The sequence below is a fragment of the Conger conger genome, chromosome 19 (assembly GCF_963514075.1).
Source record: "Conger conger chromosome 19, fConCon1.1, whole genome shotgun sequence".
NCBI classification, from domain to species: Eukaryota; Metazoa; Chordata; class Actinopteri; order Anguilliformes; family Congridae; genus Conger; species Conger conger.
In genome coordinates, this window is record NC_083778.1 from 10,553,291 (window position 1) to 10,579,451 (window position 26,161).

The 26,161-nt window shown below is 46.0% G+C and overlaps 4 protein-coding genes across 9 annotated transcripts in view; 1 reads left to right on the top strand and 3 right to left on the bottom strand.

Annotated features, from left to right (window-relative positions):
• Positions 1-151: 151 nt before the first annotated feature.
• rhno1 (RAD9-HUS1-RAD1 interacting nuclear orphan 1) lies at positions 152-2,258 on the bottom strand. Of its 4 annotated transcripts, none has more exons than XM_061229068.1 (3): positions 2,110-2,258; positions 1,506-1,710; positions 152-1,338 (listed from the first exon to the last, which is right to left on the bottom strand). In XM_061229068.1, the coding sequence occupies exons 2-3, from the start codon at positions 1,668-1,670 to the stop codon at positions 667-669; spliced, it is 837 nt and encodes a 278-aa protein (XP_061085052.1). In that variant the 5' UTR covers positions 1,671-1,710; positions 2,110-2,258; the 3' UTR covers positions 152-666. The 4 variants fall into 4 exon arrangements, with proteins under 4 accessions (XP_061085052.1, XP_061085054.1, XP_061085051.1 ...); XM_061229070.1 differs by having other exon boundaries at positions 1,506-1,713; positions 2,110-2,171; XM_061229067.1 differs by having other exon boundaries at positions 2,030-2,153.
• Positions 1,647-10,068, top strand: LOC133118810 (forkhead box protein M1-like). Of its 3 annotated transcripts, none has more exons than XM_061229060.1 (9): positions 1,647-2,389; positions 3,483-3,987; positions 4,412-4,560; positions 5,207-5,374; positions 7,055-7,183; positions 7,838-7,888; positions 8,204-8,258; positions 8,360-8,544; positions 8,806-10,068. In XM_061229060.1, the coding sequence occupies exons 2-9, from the start codon at positions 3,528-3,530 to the stop codon at positions 9,490-9,492; spliced, it is 1,884 nt and encodes a 627-aa protein (XP_061085044.1). In that variant the 5' UTR covers positions 1,647-2,389; positions 3,483-3,527; the 3' UTR covers positions 9,493-10,068. The 3 variants fall into 3 exon arrangements, with proteins under 3 accessions (XP_061085044.1, XP_061085046.1, XP_061085045.1); XM_061229062.1 differs by having other exon boundaries at positions 7,838-7,873; XM_061229061.1 differs by lacking the exon at positions 1,647-2,389 and adding an exon at positions 2,493-3,141.
• A 507-nt stretch (positions 10,069-10,575) lies between these two features.
• On the bottom strand, positions 10,576-19,753 carry LOC133119184 (uncharacterized). The gene is made up of 18 exons (XM_061229647.1): positions 19,343-19,753; positions 18,901-18,933; positions 18,454-18,499; positions 18,274-18,340; positions 17,997-18,114; positions 17,855-17,887; positions 17,667-17,711; positions 16,780-16,825; positions 16,610-16,667; positions 15,639-15,756; positions 15,494-15,526; positions 15,346-15,390; positions 14,275-14,508; positions 13,548-13,654; positions 13,028-13,196; positions 12,335-12,416; positions 11,865-11,926; positions 10,576-11,778 (listed from the first exon to the last, which is right to left on the bottom strand). Exons 1-18 carry the CDS (start codon positions 19,628-19,630, stop codon positions 11,608-11,610), a joined length of 1,755 nt encoding a protein of 584 aa, XP_061085631.1. The 5' UTR covers positions 19,631-19,753; the 3' UTR covers positions 10,576-11,607.
• A 1,519-nt stretch (positions 19,754-21,272) lies between these two features.
• The window catches only part of eps8a (EGFR pathway substrate 8a, signaling adaptor), a 58,365-nt gene continuing 53,476 nt past the window's right edge, over positions 21,273-26,161 (bottom strand). Inside the window, exon 21 of the mRNA XM_061229245.1 lies at positions 21,273-23,664. Coding sequence (XP_061085229.1) covers positions 23,554-23,664 — 111 coding nt within the window. The 3' untranslated portion in view covers positions 21,273-23,553. The remainder of the gene's footprint in view (positions 23,665-26,161) is intronic.

The following is a 26,161-nucleotide window of genomic DNA, read 5'->3' on the forward strand; positions in this document are numbered from 1 at the left end:
CATCGTAATCATTATGCTTTCCAGAGGTTTCCTTTTCATAATAGTGAAATAATTGAATTATTTACAGTCCGTGAGCATTCACACAAGCTGTTCAAGTGATGTTAAAATGTCAATGTCAATTACAATAATTGAAAAAATAAACACGACACCGTGCTCTTTAGTCTTTATTCACAATACAGACTTAATTTCTTAAGTCTAAATGCTAATGCTGCTGCAAATGTGTAGCAATAGAAAACCTTGTTATTCCATACACAAATGGCAACGAATGCATCACAGCTAGCACCAGTAGCTCACTGCAGCACAGCATTTTCATTCTTTCCCTTCCCAGCACCAATGATCACACTTTACATAACGAGCAGCCCAGAATTCCCATGGTTATTTTGACCAGCAGTTCATTACATTACAAGTCATTTGGCTGATGTTTTATCCATAGTGACTTAGTTGATTAGACTAAGCAGGAGACAATCCTCCCCTGGAGTAATGCAAGGTTAAGGGCCTTGCTCAAGGCTGTGTGGATCTTAGTGTAGCTACGCCGGGGATTCGAACCACCGACCTTGCGAGGCCCAGTCAACCGGGTAACCACTACGCTACAGAACGCCCCTGTTCCTTCTGTTCTTACAACCAGGGACTACAACCAGCATGGTTATAATGCTGCCGTCTGTAGTCCTACAGGAAGCTGAGCTGGCTCCGCCCCCAGTTCCTCCCATAGTGTTCTTCTGGAGTGTCACTCACCAGCACCGGAGGGGGCGGGGCCTGCAACGGAGTACTGGGGAACAGGAGGCGGAGCTTGGACAGACGAGTCTCCCGCGAAGCACTGCAAGTCCTGCTCGCATGCACCGCGTCCGGAGTCTCTATATCCGGGGGGGTGAACCCACCGTCCGTGAAGGGAGGCTGCTTCTCCCCAGCAGGGGTACTAATGGTAGAGTCCGGGGGGTTGTTCGCTCCCCCTGTGAGAGACGCGGCGGCGGCCGGGCACAATTCGCACGCGTCCCCTACAGTCTCGTTCCCGAGGGAGGGAACACTCGCTCGCGTTTCCGCGTTGCGATTCGAAGAAGGCCCTCGGTCGTCAGGACCTGCGGTGCGGTTGTCCTCGCGGACACCTCCCAGGTTAGCCTTCCCTCCGTTCCCTCTTGCGACAGGAGGACGAGCGGGGGCCGTGGCCTGCTTCTGGAAGGACAGGGTGGGGAACTTGCAGACGCTGGCTTTCCTGTGCCGTGGCAAACGGAGCAGCGAACTGCTGTCCAGGTCACTCCCGTTCGAGCAGCTCCTCTTCACCCCTCTGCGTGTGTGCGGACGCAGGGTTTGGCTCATCATGCAGCGGTCAAACTGCGGTGTTACCTGAGAGAGAGGGGAAGACCAGAAACGGCTTACCGAGATGTGAAACCAGATGTCAAAGCTATCATCACAATTCTGCAAACACGTACTTTATTTAAAAAGATCACAGCGCTAAGTCACCTTTATTATTGCACTCAAACGTTACACAGACATAAAATATTTGACATTACCCAAGAATGAGCAGTGCTGCTCTGACACTGTTCCTCTGACAGATAGATTTTGGGGTGGCGAGCAACTCGCACTTTTGGCCCGTACGGGTGAGAGGCTCCATCTAGCGGCGCTTGGATGAATTGCAGCTGTTGCTTCGGGTTTCTCTTTGGTGCTCTGCGGGGCATGAGGCGCAGCCAGCGGCCACCCTGCGGTCGAATATGGCTACTTCTAGGGCACACACAAACGCGAATCACGTAACCTGTACAACAATGTTCAAGTGGTTTTATTAACTGATCGTCTTTACACGGTAGAGTGGAAGCCGTGCACTGAAGGTCAAAGCCACTGTTAACGTTAACTGCCGACATAACGTCAGCGTACTAGCCATTGCAAGTACAAAGGGAACATTTGACATGCAAGTTGTCATAGTTCACTTAATCCAGCTAACAAGCAATCTTGGCTGCTTTGTAGACATTCGTGTCAACAGAAGACGACAAAAGTCGTTTCAGCGTTCACCCATCAGGCAAGCAAAATACACCATACGTACCAAAATGGTCATTACTGTTAAGGCATTTCATTTCCATGGAACTAAATACTTTTCGGAATTTATATATCGCACAAACCTACCCAACCCCAAGAAAGCAAGCATCCAGCTAAAGTTCAATTCTGAACATGCCGCTCCCCTCCCCTCTGATTGGTTAAGAGCAGACGATGGGCTGGGGAGGCAAGGACTTCTGCTAATCACATGACCGGAACGAGTTGGACTGCGCCAAAATTCAAATCACCGCAACAAAGTGAACAGAAATGGAAAGAAATATGATCAAGATTATTATTTTTTATTAAAGTTGGAAATTGATACTAAAATATGAGGGATTGACAATCGGCTGGACACTCTTCCAATATGAAGGTCTGGTATAGTTATGAATGGGTAAAATTTAGCCTGATTATTCATGTTCACTTTTATGGCAATTCTATCCAGCTGGTCTGTCACTGGTCTGTCACTGCCGTAGCTAGCTAGCTAACGTTAGCTAGCGCTGAAATTAATATTGCTCGTTTGAAATAGCTGTTGATGCAGCAAGCTAGTTAGCCAGGTAACCATATGGTAACGTTACAGCTATGTTAATAACTCGCATAGTTCCTGAACTAGCCACCTGTTACAAATCTAACTGGCTACCTGTTGCAATGCATTTTCGCGAGTTAGATGCCCATGTAGTTGCGACTAGCTGGCAGTACACATCCAATACACAATCACTGCTAAGGTTTCAGTTAACGTTTCTATTTTGTAGGACACTGCATTTGGTTTTATGTGGCTTGACAAGTCTCACTTCCGAAATCGGTTGAAGTTCACATAACTCTAGAAGATGGTTTGTCATCGGATTGTTATGTTAGCTGCATAGCTACGTCACAACTTGCCCGGACGTTTGAAAAATATCTTTCGATTCATAAGCAAAATATCGTTAGATAGTCTGCTTAGTTACCCACATGGTTGCATTTTTCAAAAGTTAGATTATTGTAGCATTTCTAGTATTGTAGCCAACTGATGCTCCATACGCCATTTATATGAATCCCCGTCTGTTTTTGGCATGCATAATCAGAGCGATACTGGAACAAATAGCTTTTGAACTATTGACATTGGCTGCTCGCAGTACATCAATTCAGGTAACAAGAAACACTTCTTACCGTTTTCTGGCGGTGCTGCATTTGTGTTTTCGCTAGAATTTTAGTAATGCCAATAACGAAGGAAAGAAAAAATAGGTTAGCCAAGTGTTCATTAGGTTCAGTATTGTGCCATATTGTGATCACTGATTTAATTCGTCACTTTTATTTAGCTATGGTCACGCATGATTTCAGCTGCACAATTTTGCACACTGCCACACGCAGGCCACTGTAAAACGCTGATCCAGAGGAGGTTCAAACATTCTGTACACAAGTGCATACGTTACAGTCTCAAAAAGGTGGTTATTTAAATACATTAAAAAATATATCTATGTCACTTTCAGTCTATAAGCCAAGTGCACAGCCCCTTCGACTGACGTTTGACCAGGATGAGACAAAGCCCCAGGAGGCCCCTAATTCTCAAGAGGAGGAAGCTTCCTTTTCCCAAAAATGAGCCGGAACGCCCCCACAATGGCGCCCAGTGCAAGACCGCACCAGCGGCTCCGGGCGACCAGGGGCTCCCGGACACCCTTCGCTTCGTGGACCACCCGTCCATGCCCGACACTCAGGTGGTGGTTATCCCCAAGACCGCAGACCTCCAGACCGTCATCGACACCCTCTCCGCCCAGGGCAAGGAATGCGGCCCCAAGGGGCCCCACAAATTCATCCTGCTCAGCGGGGGAAGCGGAGCCTCAGGGGACTGGCCCAGCTCCCTGTGCTGGTCCTCTCCGGGAGAGGAAGGTGCCGGAAGGGCATCCGGAATCCCGCCGACTCTCAACCCAAAGCCAGTGAGCGGGGACGGAGAGGCCTGCCCTGCGGACCCAAAGCCCCTGGCCACCGCCACACCCCGTGAGTCCTAAGCCCTCTAAACTGGCAGCATCCTTCCGTTTCAGCATGTTCGGATTGCCAGCTTTTAACATTTGATCAGTCATCAGATTCTCAAGCAAAAATGGTCTAGGGTCAGGGGTGCAAAGCAAGGGCCGATTTTGTGGCAACTTCTGCTCTTAATTATTTAATTAGCTAAATAATGTCTTGATCAGACATTTGTGTACGCACCAGCTGCAGACTGCAAGTGTTTCCTAAAGATTGTACTGTGCTCAAGTACAGGAGTGAACAAACGTAATTTCTAGAGCGGTCAGAAAAATAAATTAAGGTAATTGGTTGGAACAAAAACCCAGCTCGCAGACCGGCCCTCCAGGACCGGAGTTGTGCGCCCCTGGTCTAGGGGCAGACTACCAGTGGTTTACATGGGAGGGACATTCCCGTTTCTTAGGGAACAGGGATCGGGACTGCAGCCCGCTGAATGACAGTCTGACCAACATCCAGTGGCTGGGCGGGATGTGCTCGGACGGGCTGGGATCAGATGCCGGGAGGAGAGCTTCCAATAAGGAAAACCAGGAACCCTGTGCCCAGAGACTGCAGGTCAGCACACTGACACAGGCCTCATTGTGTTATGCATTCTACTCACTACTTACAGTACTCGCCTAATGAATCCCTTTTTTAACTGGTATTGTTACTGCCAGATGCACAAGGATGTCACGGTACAACATATTAAATGAACCTCACTGGAGTGACATGTACATCAGGAACACTAAGCTTCACTTTAAATAATGAACCAATGGTAATAATAATGTGGTTATGTAGCTCACTCTTTTATCCAAGTGACTTACAGTTGATTAGACTAAGCAGGGGACAATCCACCCTGGGGCAATGTGGGGTTAAGGGTCTTGCTCAAGAGCCCAACAGCTCCACTGATCTTATCGTGGCTACACCGGGGCTTGACCGGCCAACCTTCCGGGTCCCGGTCATGTACCTTAGCCGCTAGGCTACAGGCTGCCCCTTATGGTAACATTAGAGTTTGAGATTAGTATCAACAGTTAATTAAAAAAAGAAAAGAGAATGCAGAGATTTTTGCTGAAAGGCCCAAAACTTCCATGTGGAGTGTGTCAGAAAATCCGTTTGTGCAGTCTTTGTTTTTTATACAAAAAAAAGAAAGAAAAAAGGTTTTACAAAAAGATTGACCTTGAGCTGACCTTAACCCCGGTGGTCACACCCGTGTCTCCCGTAGCTCTCCCAGCATCTGGACGGGGCACAGAGGCCTCCTTACTCCTACATGGCCATGATCCAGTTCGCCGTCAACAGCAAGCCGGACAGGAGGATGACCCTGAAGGAGATCTACACGTGGATCGAGGACCACTTCCCTTATTTCAGAGACGTGGCCAAACCCGGGTGGAAGGTAAAGGCACATGCTATAGCTAACTAGACACTATTTTTTATTTATTTATTATTATTTTTATTTATTATTATATTCCCACCACCCCCCTCTTGGGAGGTCAACTTTATTTTTAATAATACAAAAACAAACATATATACATTGGTAAATTTCAGAGAGAGAGAGAGGGGGAGGGAGAGGGAGAGGGAAGAAAACAGTATGAAGCCTTTCAGGGGAGGGTAAAACAAAACAGATAGTCACTAAAAATAACAATAAATGGAAAAAAGAAAAGAAATAAAGAATAATAATAAAAAGAATTATACATTTTCATTTTACATTTTAGTCATTTGGCAGACGCTTTTAATCCAAAGCGACTTACAAGTGCATAGGTTCTACCATAAGTCAAAGCATCACATCCAGAAACTAGCAAAATACACATGAAATGCTGTTCTAAACATAGTTGTCATCATAAGTGCATATTTTGTTTTTTTTGTTTTTTTTTGGGGGGGGGGGGGGGGGGGTTAGACAAGGATAGGGATATCAGAAAGGAGGGGCAGGGGAAATCAGGAGGGAGGACTAAGGTAGAGTTTGAAAAGGTGGGTTTTGAGTCTGCGTCGAAATAGGGGGAGGGATTCTGCTGTTCTGACAGTGGTAGGCAAGTCATTCCACCACTGAGGAACCAGAACAGAAAACAGGCGTGAACGTGCAGCTCGACCGCCAGGTGCACGTAGAGAGGGAACCGTAAGGCGACCAGAGCTGGCAGACCGGAGTGGTCTAGCTGGAGAGTAGGGAGTGATCAGGGATTGTATGTAAGGTGGGGCAGTCCCCTTAGCAGCCTGAAATGCCAACACTAGGGCCTTGAAACGGATGTGTGCGGCAATAGGAAGCCAGTGGAGGCCAATGAGAAGCGGGGTGACAAGAGCCGACCTGGGCTGAGTGTGGAAAGAGTGACTTGCGTATACATATGAACACGCAGACCAACGGGCAGATAGACAGGAACATGAACAGACAAACAGACAGGTGGACAAGTGGGTGATTGTTGATTGGAGCCTTGAATGGATAGTATGGAAAAAGGGAGAGAAGAGGAGCAAAAGTAATAGTAATAAAAGTGGGGAAAAGATGGGGAAAAAATAAAATAAAAATGGATGGGTTGGATTAGGATATGGCATTGCATGGATAGTGTTTCTAGAGTATGTGAGTATATGTTGGATAGGTTGGGTGTTGGGGGGTTAGTCCACAGGCAAATTGAATGATTTTATGAAAGGACCCCAAATGTTTACCATGTGTGAGCTTTGGCGCTGGTGTGGAATTAGTTCCATGGATATGTGTTCTTTGAGTAGATTAGACCAGTGTGTTATGTTTATTTTGTGTCTCGTTTTCCAGTTTAAGAGGATGGTTTTCTTGGCAATAGCTAGGGCAATGAGTATAGGTTTGGCATTTTGATTTGGTGGGATTGTCGAGTGGTCTCCTCGTAGACAGGGGGACTAGACACTATTAAGACAATCCAAGTCAAATATAATTGGAAAGGGGAATATCGTTGGACACCCTTCAACACAGCTTCCATTGATCTCCAGCTCCGTAAATGGATGCTGTACATGTTCGTGTGAATTTGCTGTGTGAACTGTTCGGCCGTTTGCTAAGTGTTTTTAGCTCCGTTTTGGCATCGTTTCGGACCGGCCTCTTGTTTTTTTATGGCACTTGCAGAACTCCATTCGCCATAACCTGTCCCTGCACGACATGTTCACCCGGGAGACCTCTCCGGATGGAAAGATCTCGTTCTGGACCATCCGGCCTGAGGCCAACCGCTGCCTCACCCTGGACCAGGTGTACAAGGTGAGCGTCGCACAACGCGCGCTTGTGGTCAGAGTCTGTATTCTAAGATTCAAGTGTACCCAGATCTGCGTTCAGGACAGCGAACGCTCGCGGTGAACTATGTTTGCAGCAAGCAGTTACTGTTGAACAATTTGAAATGAACAAACGCTAACTTGCTGATTCGTTGCTTACCAGCGATTCGTTTTTAAAGGTAAGAACTGATATTACATTGATTAAAGTGTATTATCCAGGTACCAGCTGTTTCAAAAACATAGCTTGAGCTGGTGTTACCATGTTGAGTATGGAGCTGGTCTGAACTGGTCAACCAGCACCAGCTGTTTTTCTAAACCAAGCATGAGCTGTTTTTTTCAGCAGGGATAACAGCCAAATAATTGTCAATTTGTGTTCCTTCTGCGTTTTCCCCATCAGAAGCCATTTCGGTTCTCTGCGCACTACCTTTTCAAACGGTTAACTAACGTTCGCTGAGGTTTGTTGCGAACAGAAAAAAAAAAGTTTGAATCTGTTGGCTAGCGTCAGCCATTTTGAACGCACGTCAGGTCTCTGTACTGTTCGAGGAGCACTGCTGTGGAAAGCAGAAGGGGAACAGAGCTAACACTTGGGCATATTCTTTTTTTTTTTTTCTCTGACTGGTGTATTGACTACCCCCTCCCACAGCCGACGGTGGATCCATGTACCCCCCCTCCCACACAGGTCTGTGAGCAACAAGTAAGCCCTGCTTCTTCTCTCCCTGCCCGACCCCCCCCAAAAAACCTGTACGGGACAGTCAGGACAGAGCAGAGGGCAGAGCTAATGTGTTTGCGGTCCTGCTTTTGTGCGCTTTTTCAGCAGCTATGTGAGACAAGATGGCCGCCACAGTGTTGCAGCAGCAGGGCTGAACTCGGCGACCTCTGTCGCCATGCAGGTGTAGCTCAGGTTCAGTCAGTACTGCGGTCTGAGCGGAGAGGAAAGTCTTTAGCCGTCAAAGCTCACCTAAACTGAAATACTAACATTCAAAATCTCCCCCCCACCCCCGCCCCACAGCAACTAAAGCCAGCTGTTCCACAGATCAAGAAAGCGACCGCTTCATTCAGCTCAGGTAAGTGACAGGACAAGGGGTGCAGGACAGATTCTCTGATCTTATTTTTACATTGAGCTTTTGGTTTCATTGGCTCCTCCAACTCTCTTTTCCCGACGCAGAGAGGAAGATGAAGCCTCTTCTTCCCCGTGCCGACTCCTACCTCGTCCCCATACAACTCTCCCTCAACCCCTCCATCTTCCTGCCCTCGCCACAGCTCCCCCTAGCTGCTCCCCAGCAGAACTGCATCTCTTTCGCTGCTGACTTCCAGGGAGGAGGAGGCAAAAGGGTGCGAATCGCCCCCAAGGTGAGGCTTCCCTGAATAAAAACTCAATCACACTCCCAAACCTATTTATGTAGGAACCATTTACTTTTGCTACAAGTCAAATTTGAACCTGAAATGAGCATAAACTAAAATTTAGTAAGATGCAATTGTACTGTAATGTAATTGAAATAAAAAGGAAATGTAATTGTAATGCTATTGTAATTACAAAATGTAATTGTAATTTTAAAAAATGTTATGTAATTGTAATGTATGTACAAAATGTGTGTGTGTGTGGTCCTGCAGTGTGCTCCACCCCCTGTTGAGGAATTTAAGGGGGCCCCCCTGGGCGTCTCCCTGCCCCGCGTGGCCCCAGCGGCCCCGCCCTGCCACGCCCTGGGAGGCTCCAGCGCCTCCCGCCGCAAACAGCGCCTGGCCCCGCCCTCCAGGGAGGAGCCCGTCCTGCTCTTTCCCGACAGCACCTTCTTCGACTCGGGCCTGACCTCCGACCTGACCTCCGACCTCTCCGCCTCCCGGGACACGGGGCTGGAAAGCCCGGGGAGGGCGTACGCCTTCAAGACGCCAGTCAAAGGCAGCCGCCCCGTCTCCTCCACCCCCAGCAAGCCCCCCGTCTCCCTGACGACGACGCCGAGCCCTGGGGGCGCTCAGGGCCACGGCGCGCTGGACTTCAGCCCCATCCGCAGCCCCCTGGGGCTCCCCCTCACCCCCCAGCACCCGAACGCCGCCCCCTGCAGGGAGCAGGCCCTGTTCAGCTCCCCGCGGGAGCTCCTCACCTGCCCCGCGCGGCCCTCCCCAGGCTCCGGGGAGCCCCAGGCGGGGGGCGCCGCCGTCCTCGCAGAGGGCCTGGTCCTGGACACCATCAACGACAGCCTCAGCAAGATCCTGGTGGACATCAGCTTCTCGGGCCTGGAGGACGAGGAGCTGGACGTCTGCAACATCAGCTGGTCGCACCTCATCCCCGAACTGAAGTGACCGGGCCTCTCCCGCGCCGGGCTCAGCACCGAGCGGCCACTTTCTGCACTCGCTCTGCACTTACACACCCAATATGCATGTCTTTGTTACGGTTATTACACGTCGGTGTGAAATCTGTCCACATTTTTGTCTTTTCTCCATTTTAACTTTTCGTAACTAACTGTAAACCTTCTCATTTGCCTTTTAATGTCCACATAATGTGTGTGTGTGTGCATGTGTGAGTGGTTTCAGACCACCTGGCATGTTTGATATTGCGGGGGTCGACTGCACTGCAATCCACCCGAAGGAAGTAGAAACAAGCACAAAATAAGCTAGTCTTTTCTTTTTCACCGAAATATAAAAATAATATTTTAATTTGCACATTCTATATATTCTGTTTGTATCGTTTCAAATATAAACCCGGAAAAACATTCTTATCTCTTAGTAATACACTAGCCTACTAAAGGATTTGAATTTGCCACCTTTTTTTGTTAGAAGTCATATGCCTGATGTTTATAAGATTTCTTGAACGATTTTTTGCATGATATGTTATCATAATACCAGAAAAAAGGGATCAATAAACCGACTCAAAACTCCGTTCACTGAAGTCATCATTTCCCTTTTTCAAGTTATCTAATAGGATTATGGTCTATAACCATATCCATATCAATCCATCCATTTTAAAATGTCTGTCTGTAATTTTCAGTTTGGTGGAATGTAGATGCTCCTACCTTCGGAAAACTGCCCAAAGTGAAGATGTCCTTTATAATACATATCCTTTCGGATAGATGGCTAATCGGACCTGTAGAAGGACCATTGATAAACTCATTTCTCCTAAACAGTCCACTAAAATATGTTTCTGAAAACAAGGGAGAAGTAAGAAATGGAGTTTCTGAATTCATAGATTCACATTTGATCCCGAGCTCTGTGATTCAGGTGTTTAAATGATTTGTACGAAAATTCAATTCTCTTAAATAGAGATTCAAGAACAAATTGGTTTGTACGAGTGGTTCTTGCATAAAGCGCATTGAATCAGTCCAAAAATGCCATTGTGAGAGGTTATCAAATATGTTATTTTTTTAATATGAAAAAATTACAGTGACACTTCAATTCAATAAGGCAAATGTACAAAAGACAGATCCTGTCGAGTAGGTACTGACACACAATTTACCTCTTGTTATTGGGGGAGGCAAATGCTATGTTTGTGAAGAGGAAGATATTTATCTGGACAATGTATAATTAATTCAGCAGTTGTGAGTTTTATGTCCCTGTATTGTTTTACAACTTATGCTGGCTACTTCACAACTGACTGAGAAAATGCCTGCATTTAGTTTTGCTCATTGGCTGGTAGTGGAATGTCTTAAATATGATTTTTTGAGGTTTTAATGTTTGTATAAAATATTCAGTCTTCAGTATAACTGACCAATTAGAAACATGAGAACAAATCCATCGTTTTTTGGATAAAACATTTAAAAAACAGAAATACCCAAGTTTGCATTTGACATGAACCCAACGTGATCAATAGCACAGGGGACGCTTGCAATGTCCCAAGAAGTTTGTTTATGAACTACACTGCAAAGAATGGTGCAAACATGGGATATATGATCATGTCCTTTGGGAGAAGAAATGGAACTTGGATGGATTGTGATCAATATTGCTGAACAGACGTAGATTCAGTCGTAGATTTAGGGAGATGTATCATTTCACTATTCCCCAACGGATAATACACTATTGATATGTGTACAATGTTTCAAACAGGCAACGATTTCTGATCTAAATGCCCCAAGCCTACCAACTCATGGCTCCTTACGAGTGTCACCAAGGCAACAGGCCCTGTACTGCTCTGTCGGACACCGAATCCGCACTCGAGTAGACCGCTTCAACCGACTACTAGTGTTATTAAACACGTATCCATTTGGATGTTTCTGATTGTCTCAGCTCTCAGCCAATAGAGAGCCAGTGTCCGCTGTGACAGAGCGACGCCCTTCCAGTCAGTCAACCCGACCGGCTGGCTCCGCCCACCGTGACATCACACCACCCGCCCCGCGACACCGACGAAGGCGTTAAACCCGAGTTAAGCCGGCAGGACCACGCGAAGCCGGCGGCCGTCTTTTCCCCACGCGACGGCGCTCCGCGTCACTTTACCGCCCGCGTGGGGCCGGTCCGCGGGGGGCTCCTCGCCCCCTCCGGTTTGGGCGGTGTCTCCCCCCTGCGTTGGGTCACCTTCCGGCAGGTTCCGCAGGTGTAGACGGCGGTCTCCTCTGTCTGAGGGACCCAGGCCCACTCGGAGCACCGCTCACACTGCACCTGGAACAGACCGAGAGCCAAGGGTGACCTCTCCCGCAAGGTCCGGAGGACCTTCCCCAAAAACGGACTCGCTGTTCACTACTCACCACCAGAACCTCCTCCACGTCCTGCAGGTCCAGCGCGGACGTGGGCTCAGCCGTATGTGCACCTGAAAAGAAGCTTTCGTTTAAAACTAGGAACTGCAACGCACCGGAACAGTAAATGGACTTTTAAGACAATCTGCGTATTTGCCCTGGTTAACATCGGTCTCCACACTGTCCTTCTTGAATCAAACGATATGAAAATAAACATTTGTAAAATGTCGGTCAACCCTTTCTGTTCCAAGCGCAATATGAAATGGCCAAACCCAAATCCCAAGGGGTTTTTGGCTTCGGTTGAGAAAAGTTGAGTTGAAATTTGTTAGAATTTTAGTAGGGGCTCAAAACAATAATACAGCAGTCAATTTGATTGGCTAATGGTCGACAGTGCAACATGGCACTGCTGGGACAGAAAGGGTTAAAGAGAACGCGGTCACTTTGTTGACCGTTGGCCGTCTCTCACGGTGAGTTGGGTTCACCTGAAAGCTGGGAGCCCTGCCCCTGGGCTCTGCGTGGGGATTTTGTGGGAGTGCGTTCCTCGTCGAGCTGATCCTCCACAAGCTGCGTGTAGAATATGGAGAGAAGGGTCAGACAAAGTGTCCGGGAAACAGCTCAGAGCCTGATTACAGGAGCATTAGTGAAGGGTCCTACCCATCTCGTTGTATTCGGATCTCGTTTTACTTTGTATCTAGCACCGTCTTGTTGCATTTGTATCCATCTTGGTGCTTTGGTTTACCATATCTATTGTATCATGCCGCGCTTCTAGTTTGATATCCTGGCTCAAAAAACAGTCGAAGTTAGGATTTTAAACGGCTGGTCTCTGGTTGACCTGTCAGACCAGCTCCATACTCAACGTGGTTTGACCAGTTCAAACTATGTTTTGAAATGGCTGGTAGCTGGTCATCTCAAGCGGGTCATAGCTGGATTTTACACCAGGTATGTCATACATACTGACCTGGCCTATATTTTACCATGTGAACTAGACTTGATGTTCATATCTGTGGACTTCATGCAAACTGCAACTTATCTGACTTGTGTTCTGTCGGTATAATGACAATATGCACTACATGTAATGTAAATGTTAAGTAATGAACTGTAATGTAATGTAGTGTAATGTAATATAAATGTAGTGTAATGTAATCTAGTGGAGTGTGATTTAACGGGTTACTGACGGGCTGCGGTCTGCTGCCGGACTGGTCTGTGCAGGGCTCTCTGTAGTAGAGCATGTAGAAGGGGCTATAGTGGGTGCTGGGGTGCTCCCGGCAGCGCAGAGACAGCAGAGACGCAGGCAGCTGAACGTCCCAGCTCTTCTGATGGACCTTCACCAGCTCCACCACCATGCTGCCCAGCACAGAGAGAACGGCCATGTTACACTCACCCAGCGTAGAGAGAGCGGGGCCATTTTACACTCACCCAGCACAGAGAGAGAGGCCATGCTACACTCACCCAGCACAGAGAGAGCAGCCATTTTACACTCACCCAGCACAGAGAGAGCGGCCATGTTACACTCACCCAGCACAGAGAGAGCGGCCATTTTACACTCAACCAGCACAGAGAGAGCGGCCATTTTACACTCACCCAGCACAGAGAGAGAGGCCATGCTACACACACCCATACAGAACCAAATGCAGCACACACACTGCTACACAGTCACTCTGCAGCACGTAGACACACACACACACACACACACACCTGTCAATGTAGGACTGAGTGAGCAGGTCCAGGGTGCAGGTGTCAGGGCGGTACACCACCAGAGAGCAGGCCTCCACAGCCAGGTGTGTTTTCAGGGCCCGATTCACCTGTAACATCCTCAACATCACCACCACACAGCCACCTGCTCACGCACACACAGAAACTCCGCATACAACACACGAGGCCTATCCACAATCCCTCACTATACAGTGTATAGAAAGTGCAGCACGTATACGGGCCTGTTTCACAGACACGGATTAAGCCTAGTCTAGGACTCATCTCAATTCTGAATGAAGATCATCCGTACAATATTAAATTTAGTCTGGAATACGCCTAACCATGGGGGCGACATGGCTCAGGCAGTAAGAGCAGTCGTCTGGCAGTCGGAGGGTTGCCCGTTCGATCCCCCGCCCGGGCTGTGTCGAAGTGTCCCTGAGCAAGACACCAAACCCCCAAATGCTCCTGACGAGCTGGTCGGCGCCTCGCATGGCAGCCAATCGCCGTCAGTGTGTGAGTGTGTATGAATGGGTGAATGAGAAGCATCAATTGTACAGCGCTTTGGATAAAAGCACTATATAAATGCCAGCCATTTAACCCAATTTAGTCTGTGAATACGCCTAATCTGAGTCCGTGAATCCGGCCCTATATCGTTTGCTAAAAGGGTCATTCAAGGCCGTGTGTCCTCTGGGTGCTGTTCGAACACCCAGCGTTCAGCAGTTTCACCCACCTCTCTGAGAAACGCCGGATTCAACCTGGACAGGATCTGGTGAGGGAAGCCCAGCTGGCAGATGAGGGCGTGGATGTTGAGGGCCACCTCCCGGGCGGTGAGTGACCTCATGGGGTAGGCCTCCACCCATTTGGAGTAGAGGTCCATCACGGTCAGGATGTGCGTGTGCCCGTCGTGGGTGAGCGGCAATGGCCCCTTCACGTCCAGACAGAGCCACTGCCACCTCAAGCCCATCTGAGGACCGGCAGCAACAATGTCAGGGCGGCCTGTAGCGTAGTGTTTAAGGTGCGTGACTGGGACATGCAAGGTCGGCGGTTCAATCCCCGGTGTAGCCACAATAAGATCAATAAGCAAGGCCCTTAACCCTGCATTGCTCCAGGGGAGGATTGTCTCCTGCTTAGTCTAATCAACTGTATGTCGCTCTGGATAAGAGCTTCTGCCAAATGCCAATAATGTAATGTAATATAATGTCATGTCAGCTTCAACCTTTTATTACAGGGCTGTCAATCTCAATGTTCTTACACCAGGGAGGAATGCACAGCAAGGGCTAATCCGCTTCAGGATTTAGTGCCAACTTCTGCTCTTAATTATTAAATCAGCTCAATTAAATCTTGATCAGACATTTGTATGTGCACCAGCTACAGCTGCAGACTGCTAGTGTGTCCTAAAGATTTCACTGTGCTCAAGTACGGTAACATAATTTCTAGAGCTGTCAGAAAAATACATGAAGATAATTTATTTGAACCGAAGTTGTGCACCCGTCTTTCACCATCATTAACAGACGGTTACCGACCTATCGCCTATGTCTCTGACCTAGTCCACCTGGAGCACGGGGATGGGGTGGCCGTTTCTTAATCACAACATTAGCCTATTTTCTTTCACAAATGAACTTGAATGGGACTGTGTGAACAGTACAATGCTTGCAAGATGTGAAATGCATCTTGCAATGTACATCTTTCCCCATCCGCATTCAGCGGCAGACTCCCACGTTCAGTGTCAATTAACACAAGATGAGCAGTTAATGAGTAGAGAGCAGTCCTGAGTCCATGGTCTCATATTCAGAGCACTTACCTGGATGGGCGGAGATGGACCCTTCTTCATGTCATCACTGTTCATCTGAGGGGACAAGATTACCCCACCTTTAAAAGGCTCACAGTGAATATGTCGTGCCTTTTTTAAGATACCCCATCGGAGGCTCCCATTGGTCACTCAACATTACCTTTTCCCAAGTGCCTTCAGCCCATTGGATGCTCTGTAAAAATAATGAATAAATTCAGACATTTTGGAAAGAATTAGATGACACTACAGTCTTTTAGAGTTGAGCACGCAAGCTTTAATAAAGGGCTTTTATTTTGAAAACGTACCCCCGACAGACAGTAATGTTCGTGGAGGCGGCTGGGGTGGCACGGGGTCCCGTCCACGAGGACTGGCACATCCGTGACATCACAGGCTGACGGACTGGGAACGTGCATTACTGGTATCCTTCAAAACAGACAGTTAAAGTAAGTATCACAAGGTTTTGTACAGGTGAACAGTCAACCAGTAAAAGAGTAAACTGGTTATCCCAGCCACTGCGAGGAGTGCTATGTGCTACTAAGACCATGAATATGGACGCATATATGCACCAAAACTCAAACGAAAAGGCACATCGGCAATGTAGTTTTCATTCAACATGCGCAGAAACAATGACATGATTCAAATGAGAAAGTTAAAGCACACTCCCATACACTAAAACCATGGTTACAGCCAAATCTCTCAGACTGGCTGATCTGTTTCAGATCCTTACTTTCACCAAGACTCTAAGGTAATGATAACTAAGTTTCCATTGCCTTCAGTTTCTGCAGGAAGAAGCCACCAACTGCATACAATTACAAATGATCAACTTATTATCTTCAGTTGGGTTAAAACTTTGAAAATAGTACTTTCCGGCATATTGTGCCTTCCTGCACCTGTGGCATACGCTGATGATACCCACAGGAACAGTGGGACATACAAGTAGAAATATTTCAGCTAACTGCACAACAACATGCAGTCACAAAATAGGAAAACTAGGTAAATGTTCCCTCAGCCTATTTTTTTAACTCACAGAAGAGCTCAAATCTAAACAGAATTTAGTAGAAAGTGTGTTTTTAACATTTGCCTTTTGCTCAGGCATGCAAACATTTTACTGCATTAAATTACATCTAAAACCAATCATAACTCACCAATTATGGCTGCATGAATCTCATTAAAAATACTACTTCAAGGAAATAGTCACATGTTGGTTGGCATATGTCCACAGTAGTTGACATAACACTATTATAAGTGTTATGTCTCATGAAGGCGCAAGCTTAACTGTTTTCCCTCCGCAGAAGAACTCTCTTCAGTTCCACAGCCGGCGTTTTCATTTCCTGCTACACCAAGGAAGACATGGGAAAAGAACTTTACAACCTGAGTAAATGTAGAATAATGATGAATAAAACCTGAATTATGTTGCCAATACGAAACACAGCAAAGAATACTTACCATTAAGACCTGCCGTCTGTTTAATTATTTCTGGTGGCTGCTGCTCCTTAAGACAAAAAAAAAAAGAAGAAGAAAACTTTGAATACATTATTGTAAAACCGAATCCATGGTGAATTTTAGGAGATATACACAGTCTAAAGCAGACCTTGGGTATTTATAACCACTGCAGTGGGCATGCTGTTCGCAGACTGCATTAATTTCAGGAGCTGTCCATTATCCTAATTACTCTGGTTAACTTGAGCTTTCAGTTTACATCAGGCCAAACTATTCACTCGCACGAGTTAAGATAATAACTTAATGCCAGACTGAGCAAATAACTTCTGAAGTGTGGATAACATGGCTGTTACCTGCCAGCAGCCTTCAGCTCCACTGTCGTTAAATCCGCTTTGGGTTCAACTACTTTCCCTGAGGTTTTGAATATCTAAATTTGGAAAGCTTAATCTGAATACCACAATACCACTTAATTTTTTTTCACACTTGAATTTGAGGGTTGTTTAAGGTTTACATGTCTTGGAAGGTATTAACTTAAGATGATACGTTTAAGAAGTAAAAGTTGAGGGAAAAAAAAAAACACTCAAGAATATAAGCTGGGAAATACTAAATGTTGCGGTTATGTCCGAAATGTACTACATGCACAGAAGAATATTAATTGCCTCTGAAATGGACAGCCTATGTTACACAGAAGAACTGCAAATGATAAAATCTGTGGGAAAATGATGGGACTGAAGTCTCCTTTAACTTCTCCCCCCCATAAAACTTGAGTACATTTGTAATCGCATTGCATAATTTTCTGACAGCAGCCACCTTCAGACTTGTATTTGTATTGATTGATTGATCTGATTTATTAATTGATTGACTGATCGATTGATTGTATTCAGAGCACTTACCTCGTTGTCCATCGATGGACCATCCAACAAATTCTCACTGCTCGCCTTTGGTGAATTGAAGAGCACAAAATAATTCAGCAAGTCAGATTCAAAGCCCAAACGGCAAAAGCCTCACAGTGAATATTTCAGGGGCCTTTTTAAATTGTTGAAATCCTGCATAGGGAGCTCCCATCTCTCACACAACATACCTTTTTCCAAGCATCCTCAGCCCACTGAATGCTCTGTAAAATGTACACACAATAACATTTCAAATGAGAAATTCTGAAATGACACTGCCATCGTTTAGAGTTGAACACGCGCGTTTGAATGAAGCGCTCGTTCGGAACGTACCCCAGACCGACAGTAATTCTCATGCAGGCGGCTGGGATGCAACGTGGTCCGTTCCACAAGGACCGGCAGAGCGGATACGTTACTGGCTGATGGACTGGCAATGTCTTCTACCGGTGTCCTTAAGAACAGACGGTTAATGACAGTTAAGGTGGCATGAACCTAATTTCAAAATACTAATTCTTATAAACACTGAGGTCAAATCCTGTTTGGCAAATGTAGGCAGTAGTTGATATAACGCTGTATTATAAGAGCTTTTGCATGAAGGCGCAAGCTTAACTGGTCTCCCTCCGCCGATGAAGAACTCTGTTCAGTTCCACAGCTGGTGTTTTCTTTCCCCACTATATCTGGGAAACACAGACATGGTAAACAACTTTACAACCTGAATAGATGTAAAATAATGCTAAATAAAACCTGAATTATCATTTCACGCTCCCCGATTACGGCAATGAATACTTACCACTTGGTCTTTTTGCGGCTTTACCCGTTTCCGAAGGCTGCTGGCCCTTCAAATACACATTTGCTGATTAAATTGCTGTAAAACCCAAGCCATAGGGTCATTCCGTAAAAAATCAACAAGAGGTGTGGGGGGTGACCGCTCAAATTTCGGTCAAACTTTGTGTAAATATTATTTACAAATTCAGTAGAGAACAAGATTTGGATTTGTCATTCAATAGATATTGGCTCTTAAAATGGGGAGGGGTTTTGGAGCATCATCCGTACTTGTGGTACGTATAAAGAGCAGGTGGGGTCTCAGTTGCGTGACCAACAACACTTACTGCATAGGTTAGCACCATCAAGAACACAGAATATTAAATAGCATCTGAAATGGGCACCATATCTTTAACGGCAGAAGTGCAAATCAAACAAACAAAGCAATATTTTTAATAAAGTTTGTATGGCTCACCAAAGCACTGGCTGGAACTGATGGATTCGGTGCCTGTGGAAAAATTGATCAGCTTTAGCCTTTAACTCCCTTCAAAACCCGAGTATGTTTGCAATCACATTGCAGTAAATAATCACGTCGATATTTTCCAACTTGAATGAAGAGTTTTAGCTATATGGTTTAAGGTTTGCATGACTTGGAAGATATTAACTTAAAGTACAAATTCAAACTGCATTCGCGAATACAACCTAGGAAAGACTAAATGTTTCGTGTTTGTTGATCCGAGATCGAAACAGGGAGTGGTCTCTAAATTGCCTGTGACCCGTGATGATTTAAATGTTAGCACCATTTGCACAGAAAAAAATATCAAATTCCATCTGAATTGTGCACTGCATCGTCTGCAACAGAACTGGAATTGATTAAAAAAAAAAAAAATACATGCAAAAAAGTTTGGATGACTCACCACAGCGCCCGTTCGACTCGAAGGAACCGTAATCTGTGGGGAAATTGATGGGACTGCAGTCTGCTTTAGCTTGACTCCCTTCGTACGTCGAGTATGTTTGTAATCACATTTCAAGAAATGATCACTGCATACTTTTCTCATCATTTGCTTGTCAGTCGGCATATAACCCATGGCGACAAGCCATAGTTTGCAGAGCCTAGAATTACCAGTAGGAAAACCGTGGAATAGTAGGTTACTTCTCATTTTATTCATGGTATCACAACCAGGAACAACACAGTTACACGACATGACCTCGTTTCTTTCGTCGGAAACGGTGTAACCCACAACTACGGACGACACACATTTCGTTTGGTTTGTTGACGGTACTATCGGAATCGGTGCACGGACGGACAGGGGTGTAACCACATTGAAAACGTGACTTCCGGTGACTTCCGGAGTGGGACATTTCACAATAAGATAGAATTTACGCTTTCGTATTGAACCAAAAATTAATAGTCTTAATTAATACATCAAATATGTTATTGGGCACCTGAAAATGTCTATTAACTTGTCCAAAGGACTCAATTTAAACAAACTTTTGATTGAGCGTAGCCTTGTTGTACTTTTGGATCAATTACTAATGACTTCCTGCATAAAAAAACGCCACAGTCTGAAAATAATTTAATTCATTTATTTGAACAACCATTAAAAACCACTATCCACGAACTACCAACTCCCCACCCCCAAAAAGAGGGCACTCTGAAGACGAAAGGGAAACCATCTACTGACACATTTCCCCATTAAGCGATTACAAATAACAACGGTTTGTATTGTGAAAAATACATTAAAATCAAACGACAGGGCTACCGGAACTTAGCTTAGTAAGGTAGTTTTAATTGCCCTTTGCGTCTTGTTTGTACTCATTAACTAATGGATCAGAGCAGTGGGTGTCGGCGAGATGTGGACAAAGTACACAGGGTGGCCGGTTCTCACGCTGGTTGGGGTTTGGTCCCCTCCCCACCTACTGAGGTGTGAAACCTTCTCTATCTGTTATCCTCTCTGCTTCCTACCTGTCAGAATGAAGCAGGACAACAAAAAAGAAAGGGTATTTGGACTGCCTGCTCAGCCCCTTTATATTTTAAAGCAGTCGATTCAAATTCAGTCAACTCACAAAGCAAGATGATGCCAGTTAGCTGGATAACTGCACCGAGTGGAAAAAAACGGAACTGCTCTTTTTACTTCAGTCCCTGTTCCAGATTTGGGAGGGTTATTTTTACTCAGTGCAGTTATCCAGCTAACTCAGTAATCCTTCTGTGTGAAACAGGGCCCTGTTCTGGGTTTTACTCAGTGCACTCATCCAGCTAACTCCGTAACCCTGCTTTGTGAAACAGGGCCCTGTTCAGGGTTTTACTCAGTGCAGTTATCCAGGTAACGGGTGGCCTGTACCATAGTGGTTCAGGTAAATGACTGGAACATGCAAGGTTGGTGGTTTTAATCCTGGTGTAGCCACAATATGATCCGCACAGCCATTTGGCCCTTGAGCAAGGCCCTTAACCCTGCATTGCTCCAGGGGAGGATTGTCTCTTGCTTATTCTAATCAACTGTACGTTGCTCTGGATAAGAGCGTTTGCCAAATGCCAATAATGTAATGTAACTCAGTAATCCTGCTGTGTGAAACAGGGCCCTGTTCTGGGTTTTACTCAGTGCAGTTATCCAGCTAACTCAGTAATCCTGCTGTGTGAAATAGGGCCCTGTTCTGGGTTTTACTCAGTGTAGTTATCCAGCTAACTCGGTTTCTGGTTGCCGCTCTGAAGATGTGGGCAGATAACCACACAGTACATACTCAAATTTACCAGCGAGAATTTTGCAAGCAAGGTCATAGAAAATGACGAATTGGTAAAACCAAAAGAATAAGACTTGTTTTTTTGTTTTTTTTTAGAATACTGTTTATTGCAGAATTTCAGCAGATTCATGTGAAAAAGGCACCATGAAAACTATTCACGTACAATTATGAATCAACTAAATGCATCTCCCCCTGCCCCCCACATAGAGAACAATTAATCAGCAATTGCACATCTTTTTCAAAACATAAAATAAAACCATCTATTCCATGAAAGGACATTTAATTTGCTACATTCTTTATGCATGTCAGAAAAATATAAAAGTGATGAGCGCTTCATTCTTAAATCGGACCTTTTGCACACATAAGCTACAAACATTTATAAGCCAAAAATGTTTTGCTCTATGAAAATGCACTCGCAATAAGCCACAAATGTATTTATAAATATACACTTTTATGTGCTTCATTTGTGTACTATTTAGGAAATTCAGCCATGCCATCTTACGGTTGTGTAGCCTACATTACATTCTCTCAGGTGGACTCAACCTTCAGCTATCTTTGGCTGTTGCTAAACTACAGTAGTGCTTAGATTAGCTTTGCTAAATGGCATTACCGACCTGTATCAACACAGTCCCTGGAGTTAGCTTGTTCGACCTTTTACAGTGCTGTCAAGTGCACACACACACCCTTTGGCCTCTTCACCATTGTCCAACCGCAACGAACGGTCTCTGCGTCTCGCCCAGAACCTTCTTTTTGTTTTAAAGATGTTAAATCTCGGTAACACCGCAGTAAATGGCTACAAGAAGAGACGTACAATTAGGTAGAAAAGTCTTGTGGTGATTACCCTGTGTGGAACCCCGCGACTTCCCCTGTTTTAACTACATTCACCAGCTGCTGCCTGTTTGCCAAATACGAGGAATCGTCAGTCAACACGTCGCGGTTTGAGCTTGCGAACTCAGGGAGAACAGTATTGACCCATTACTATTCTGCACTTGAGACAACATCCAACATGATTTATCTCCACAAGCCAAGGCCTTGAGAGGAGAAGACGCATGCACTTCTGTATCAAAGATTCCCTCTGACGCTCTAATGCACATTGAGATACGGGAGGAAAGATCTGCGTATAAAGACAGCGAATCACAAGCTTCCTTGCTTTCTGTTAGAGAAAGTTCAAGTCGGCAGTATCTCCGTGTCATAGGTAGTCTGAGGCATTAAATGTCCCAAGGAAGACTAAAAATAACAAATTGTTTTGGCTATATCTGTAAAGGAAACTGGACAGTATTCACATCCTGGTGTTTGTATACAAGGTCATGTTTTTCCACACTAAAATGTCTTCATTGTTCATTAAAACGTGGACTGAAAAAGCTCGGAATGTCAACGTTTATTTTCACTGATCTTCATAGCTCTTTGAGCTTGAAATGCGCATGCACGAATCAACAAGCAACTTCATTCACCGGGTTACTGTTTTGCAAAAACGGCGCTGACAGCGTGAGCAAAACGCTTCCTAATTTTAGCTCGCAATCAAACCGCCAACGGAAAATGGAACGTAATCAAAAATTAATTGTGTGCAGGGAACGCTTGCCAGCAACGCTAACTACACTGCACCTCTGCGTCCAACAGAGACTGCCACAGGCACCTACTAGTCAGACAGCTGTCTTCTAAAAAAAAGTCTACATTAACAAACACAAATTAAGAATCCAAATTAAAGGTAAATAGTCCTGACATAAAATTAAGAAACAGAATAAAATGCCTCCATCCGTTTTTTGTGTGTTATTCTTTCTATTCTTTTGGCATTACAATTAAATAAAAAGTATAAATATTGTATTGTTACCTTTGCAAAAAAAAAAAAAAAACAGTTATTCACAATACTTTTAGTATTTTACAGCAATTGTCCATCTCTTTTTAGTACTCTTCAAAACTGTGTCTTTGTGCTTCCTCTGTTCTGTACAGACAGGCTGACTAAACACAACCCGTTTCGTTTGGGAAGATATTGAACTGATGGTATCTGCAATAACACAAGTACCACTGATTCATTTCATAAACTTCAAGCATTTATGTCTCACTATGGAAGAAGCCTACACATCTATAACATGCTGCTTTTGCCTTTGAACCTGGGCAAAATGTGTGTTTGTTGCAAATTTTGACGATTATTCCAATCATAATTTTATCCATTGTAGCCATATTCTTGAAATATACACGAAATCTGAACTGAGGCGTTTATTTCCCGTGAGCATTGAGCTGGGGCCGGCGCGTGCGGTTCGTTGGACGGCGTCACTGCTCGGCCAGTTCCTGACGCCGGCGCATGATCTCGGCGAAGCGGGCCTGCTCGGACGCGTCCTGGAAACACAACGCGACAGGGAGAGGGGCGGGGTTTAGCGGGCGAGCGAGACACTCAGTGGCTGCTGCCCTCGTCGAAGGACTCCACCCCCGAGTCGCTGGCCGCGGCCGTGAGCTTCTCCTGCCTCCGGCGCATGATCTCCTGCAGCTCTGAGCCAGAGGCCCGCTGGAGAGAGAGAGAGAGAGAGAGAGGGGAGGGGGGGGGGGGGGGGGAGGGAGAGAGAGAGGGGGGGGGGGAGGGAGAGAGAGAGAGAGGGGGGGGGGGGAGGGAGAGAGAGAGAGGGGGGGGAGGGAGAGGGAGGGAGGGAGAGACAGGGGAGGGAGGGGGAGGGAGGGAGAGACAGGGAAGGGGGAGAGGAGAAAGATAGGGAGGGAGAGAGAGGGAGAGAGGGAGGGGGGAGAGACAGATGAAGGTAAGGGGAGTAGAAAGAGGGAGGGAGGGGAGGTAAGGGGAGTAGAAAGAGGGAGGGAGGGGGGGCAAGAGGGTGAGAGAGAAAGAAATAAGTCAGAATGGGTGTGTGGGCCCCTGTACCTTATAGGGGCCTGGGTGGGGTTTGTGATCTACATACTCCACACCAGGGGGGCACTGACATTGCTAAGGGAACGGCCACTGCCCAGAGTCTTCCACAGTCCTCCTACTGTCAACCAGAGCTATGGCCCCTTCTCTATCTCTGACCCTCTCTGCCTCTTTCTACCCATCTCAAACAGCAGAATGTACCACTCCTCTGTTCTCTGCTCACAGGGGCATTTATAAGAGGTTTGTGCTCCAAGCTGCTTGGAAAACCAGGCTGGGCAGCGGCCAGTGGGACTGGACTGGGAAGCCGTACTCTACAGGCCAGGGAATCATCACAAGTGCAGAGATGAACCTGAGTCACGGCTGAGTGGAAGAATACTAATGTTCAGGGACTCATTATCACCGGTTCCCCAGTTAACACCACGATGCCACTACGCGGACACGCAAAGGGCAAGGACCCAGAAACGTGGCCTCAACACGCTGCGGCTATCGAGATGAACATGGAGGCGTGCGCTACGGAGAGCGGTCGAAAAGAAAGCAGGGATGTGAGCAGCCATTTTGTGACTCGATATCTCGGGAGGTGGAAAAGAAAGAAAATGACAAACCTTTTCTCCTCAAAGGTGAAGAAGCAGAAGAAAACGTTACTACCTAAACTAGGGTTTCTCACCGAGCTAAAACGGGCCCATAGACCCAGTCAGCGGTGTACTATACGCAGGGAGGAATAAGCAGGGCTGGATTAGTATGGGGACTAAAGAGGAAAAGGGCTTCGAGGCCTTTGGTGATGCTGTACAAAGGCATGCAATGCCAGTCATCTAATGGGAGACACTATAAACATACTATCTTATATGAAGTACATTAAATGGATCTCTGTTTGCCAGATTCATTTAGACAAGTAGATACCTAAATCACGCATTCCAGTAACTGGAGGACCCTATATCTGTACATATAGGGAAGTCACAGTTATGCAATATTGGAAAGTTGGTGTATATATAGTGTTAAAGAATTCATACGCTTTATTAATGTTGCTTTGGTTTGGACAGGAAAATGACTGCCGATTCAAAAGCTATTTTAAAAATCTCTCTTGAGAATATAAATCATAAATTTCAACGTCCAGGCCAAAGTAAAATGGCAGACTTCCAAACTGAAACCGTTTCAATTCTATTTCCACTGGCCCGAGGTCAGGCCCCTGAGGAACGCACTAGTAAACAGTCGGATTATGAGCGATCACAGCCTGTCCATAAGGTACATTTTCGGGACTACATCGTCTCCATGAAACCTGGCCAACAAAGACCGGCTACCTGGCTTTTTAACAAGAAATACCTTTACGAGACTGCGCTCAAAATTCAGGAGAGGTAGATTTGGGGGGGGGAGTCAGAAGAACACCTGTGGGCGGAAATAGACAGGAAAACCAAAGGCAACCATTTTGCCAGAGCTGGGGAGCATTAGCTTGACTTGTGAACATGACAAATCGACACTGACAATCTGACATCTGCTCTGGCCACAGCACAGCTGTCCTCACCACTCTGGCATATTCCTCCACTCCGGATATGATAAATACGCAAAAACTGTGAACAACAATATTTAAAGCGCTGTGCCCCATCAAACTCTTTTCAAAGGGGCTTTCAAGAAATGCAGCAGGCTCTGAGCACAACTGACCCTATTTAGTGAATCACTGGTGGGAGCTAAATTAAAAGTGGAAATGTGTGTGTGAAATGTAGCTCAGAAACATGACTGTGTGGATTCAGGTGCTCAGCTAGGAGCAGTTTCCAAGTTGTAAGTGGCTGCCGTTCAGAATGTGTTTCAGTGGCTGTAACACTGTTCAGTGGCTGTAATGCTGCTCAGTGGCTGTAACACTGTTCAGTGGCTGTAACACTGTTCAGTGGCTGTAACACTGTTCAGTGGCTGTAACGCTGCTCAGTGCTGTAACACTGTTCAGTGGCTGTAATGCTGCTCAGTGCTGTAACACTGTTCAGTGGCTGTAATGCTGCTCAGTGCTGTAACACTGTTCAGTGGCTGTAACACTGTTCAGTGGCTGTAACGCTGCTCAGTGCTGTAACACTGTTCAGTGGCTGTAACACTGTTCAGTGGCTGTAACGCTGCTCAGTGCTGTAACACTGTTCAGTGGCTGTAACGCTGTTCAGTGGCTGTA

Bases quoted from the DNA above. Each gene is read 5' to 3' on its own strand.
- rhno1 (XM_061229068.1), bottom strand. From the start codon at position 1,670: ATGCCCCGCAGAGCACCAAAGAGAAACCCGAAGCAACAGCTGCAATTC. The intron at 1,339-1,505 runs GTAATGTCAAAT...CCTCTCTCTCAG, and splicing joins GCAGCACTGCTCATTCTTGG to GTAACACCGCAGTTTGACCG.
- LOC133118810 (XM_061229060.1), top strand. From the start codon at position 3,528: ATGAGACAAAGCCCCAGGAGGCCCCTAATTCTCAAGAGGAGGAAGCTT. The intron at 7,184-7,837 runs GTGAGCGTCGCA...CCCCTCCCACAG, and splicing joins CCCTGGACCAGGTGTACAAG to CCGACGGTGGATCCATGTAC. The intron at 8,545-8,805 runs GTGAGGCTTCCC...GTGGTCCTGCAG, and splicing joins GGGTGCGAATCGCCCCCAAG to TGTGCTCCACCCCCTGTTGA.
- LOC133119184 (XM_061229647.1), bottom strand. From the start codon at position 19,630: ATGTCGTGTAACTGTGTTGTTCCTGGTTGTGATACCATGAATAAAATG. The intron at 15,527-15,638 runs GTACGTTTTCAA...TTATTTTTACAG, and splicing joins AACATTACTGTCTGTCGGGG to AGCATCCAATGGGCTGAAGG. The intron at 15,391-15,493 runs GTAATGTTGAGT...TTGTCCCCTCAG, and splicing joins CTGAAGGCACTTGGGAAAAG to ATGAACAGTGATGACATGAA.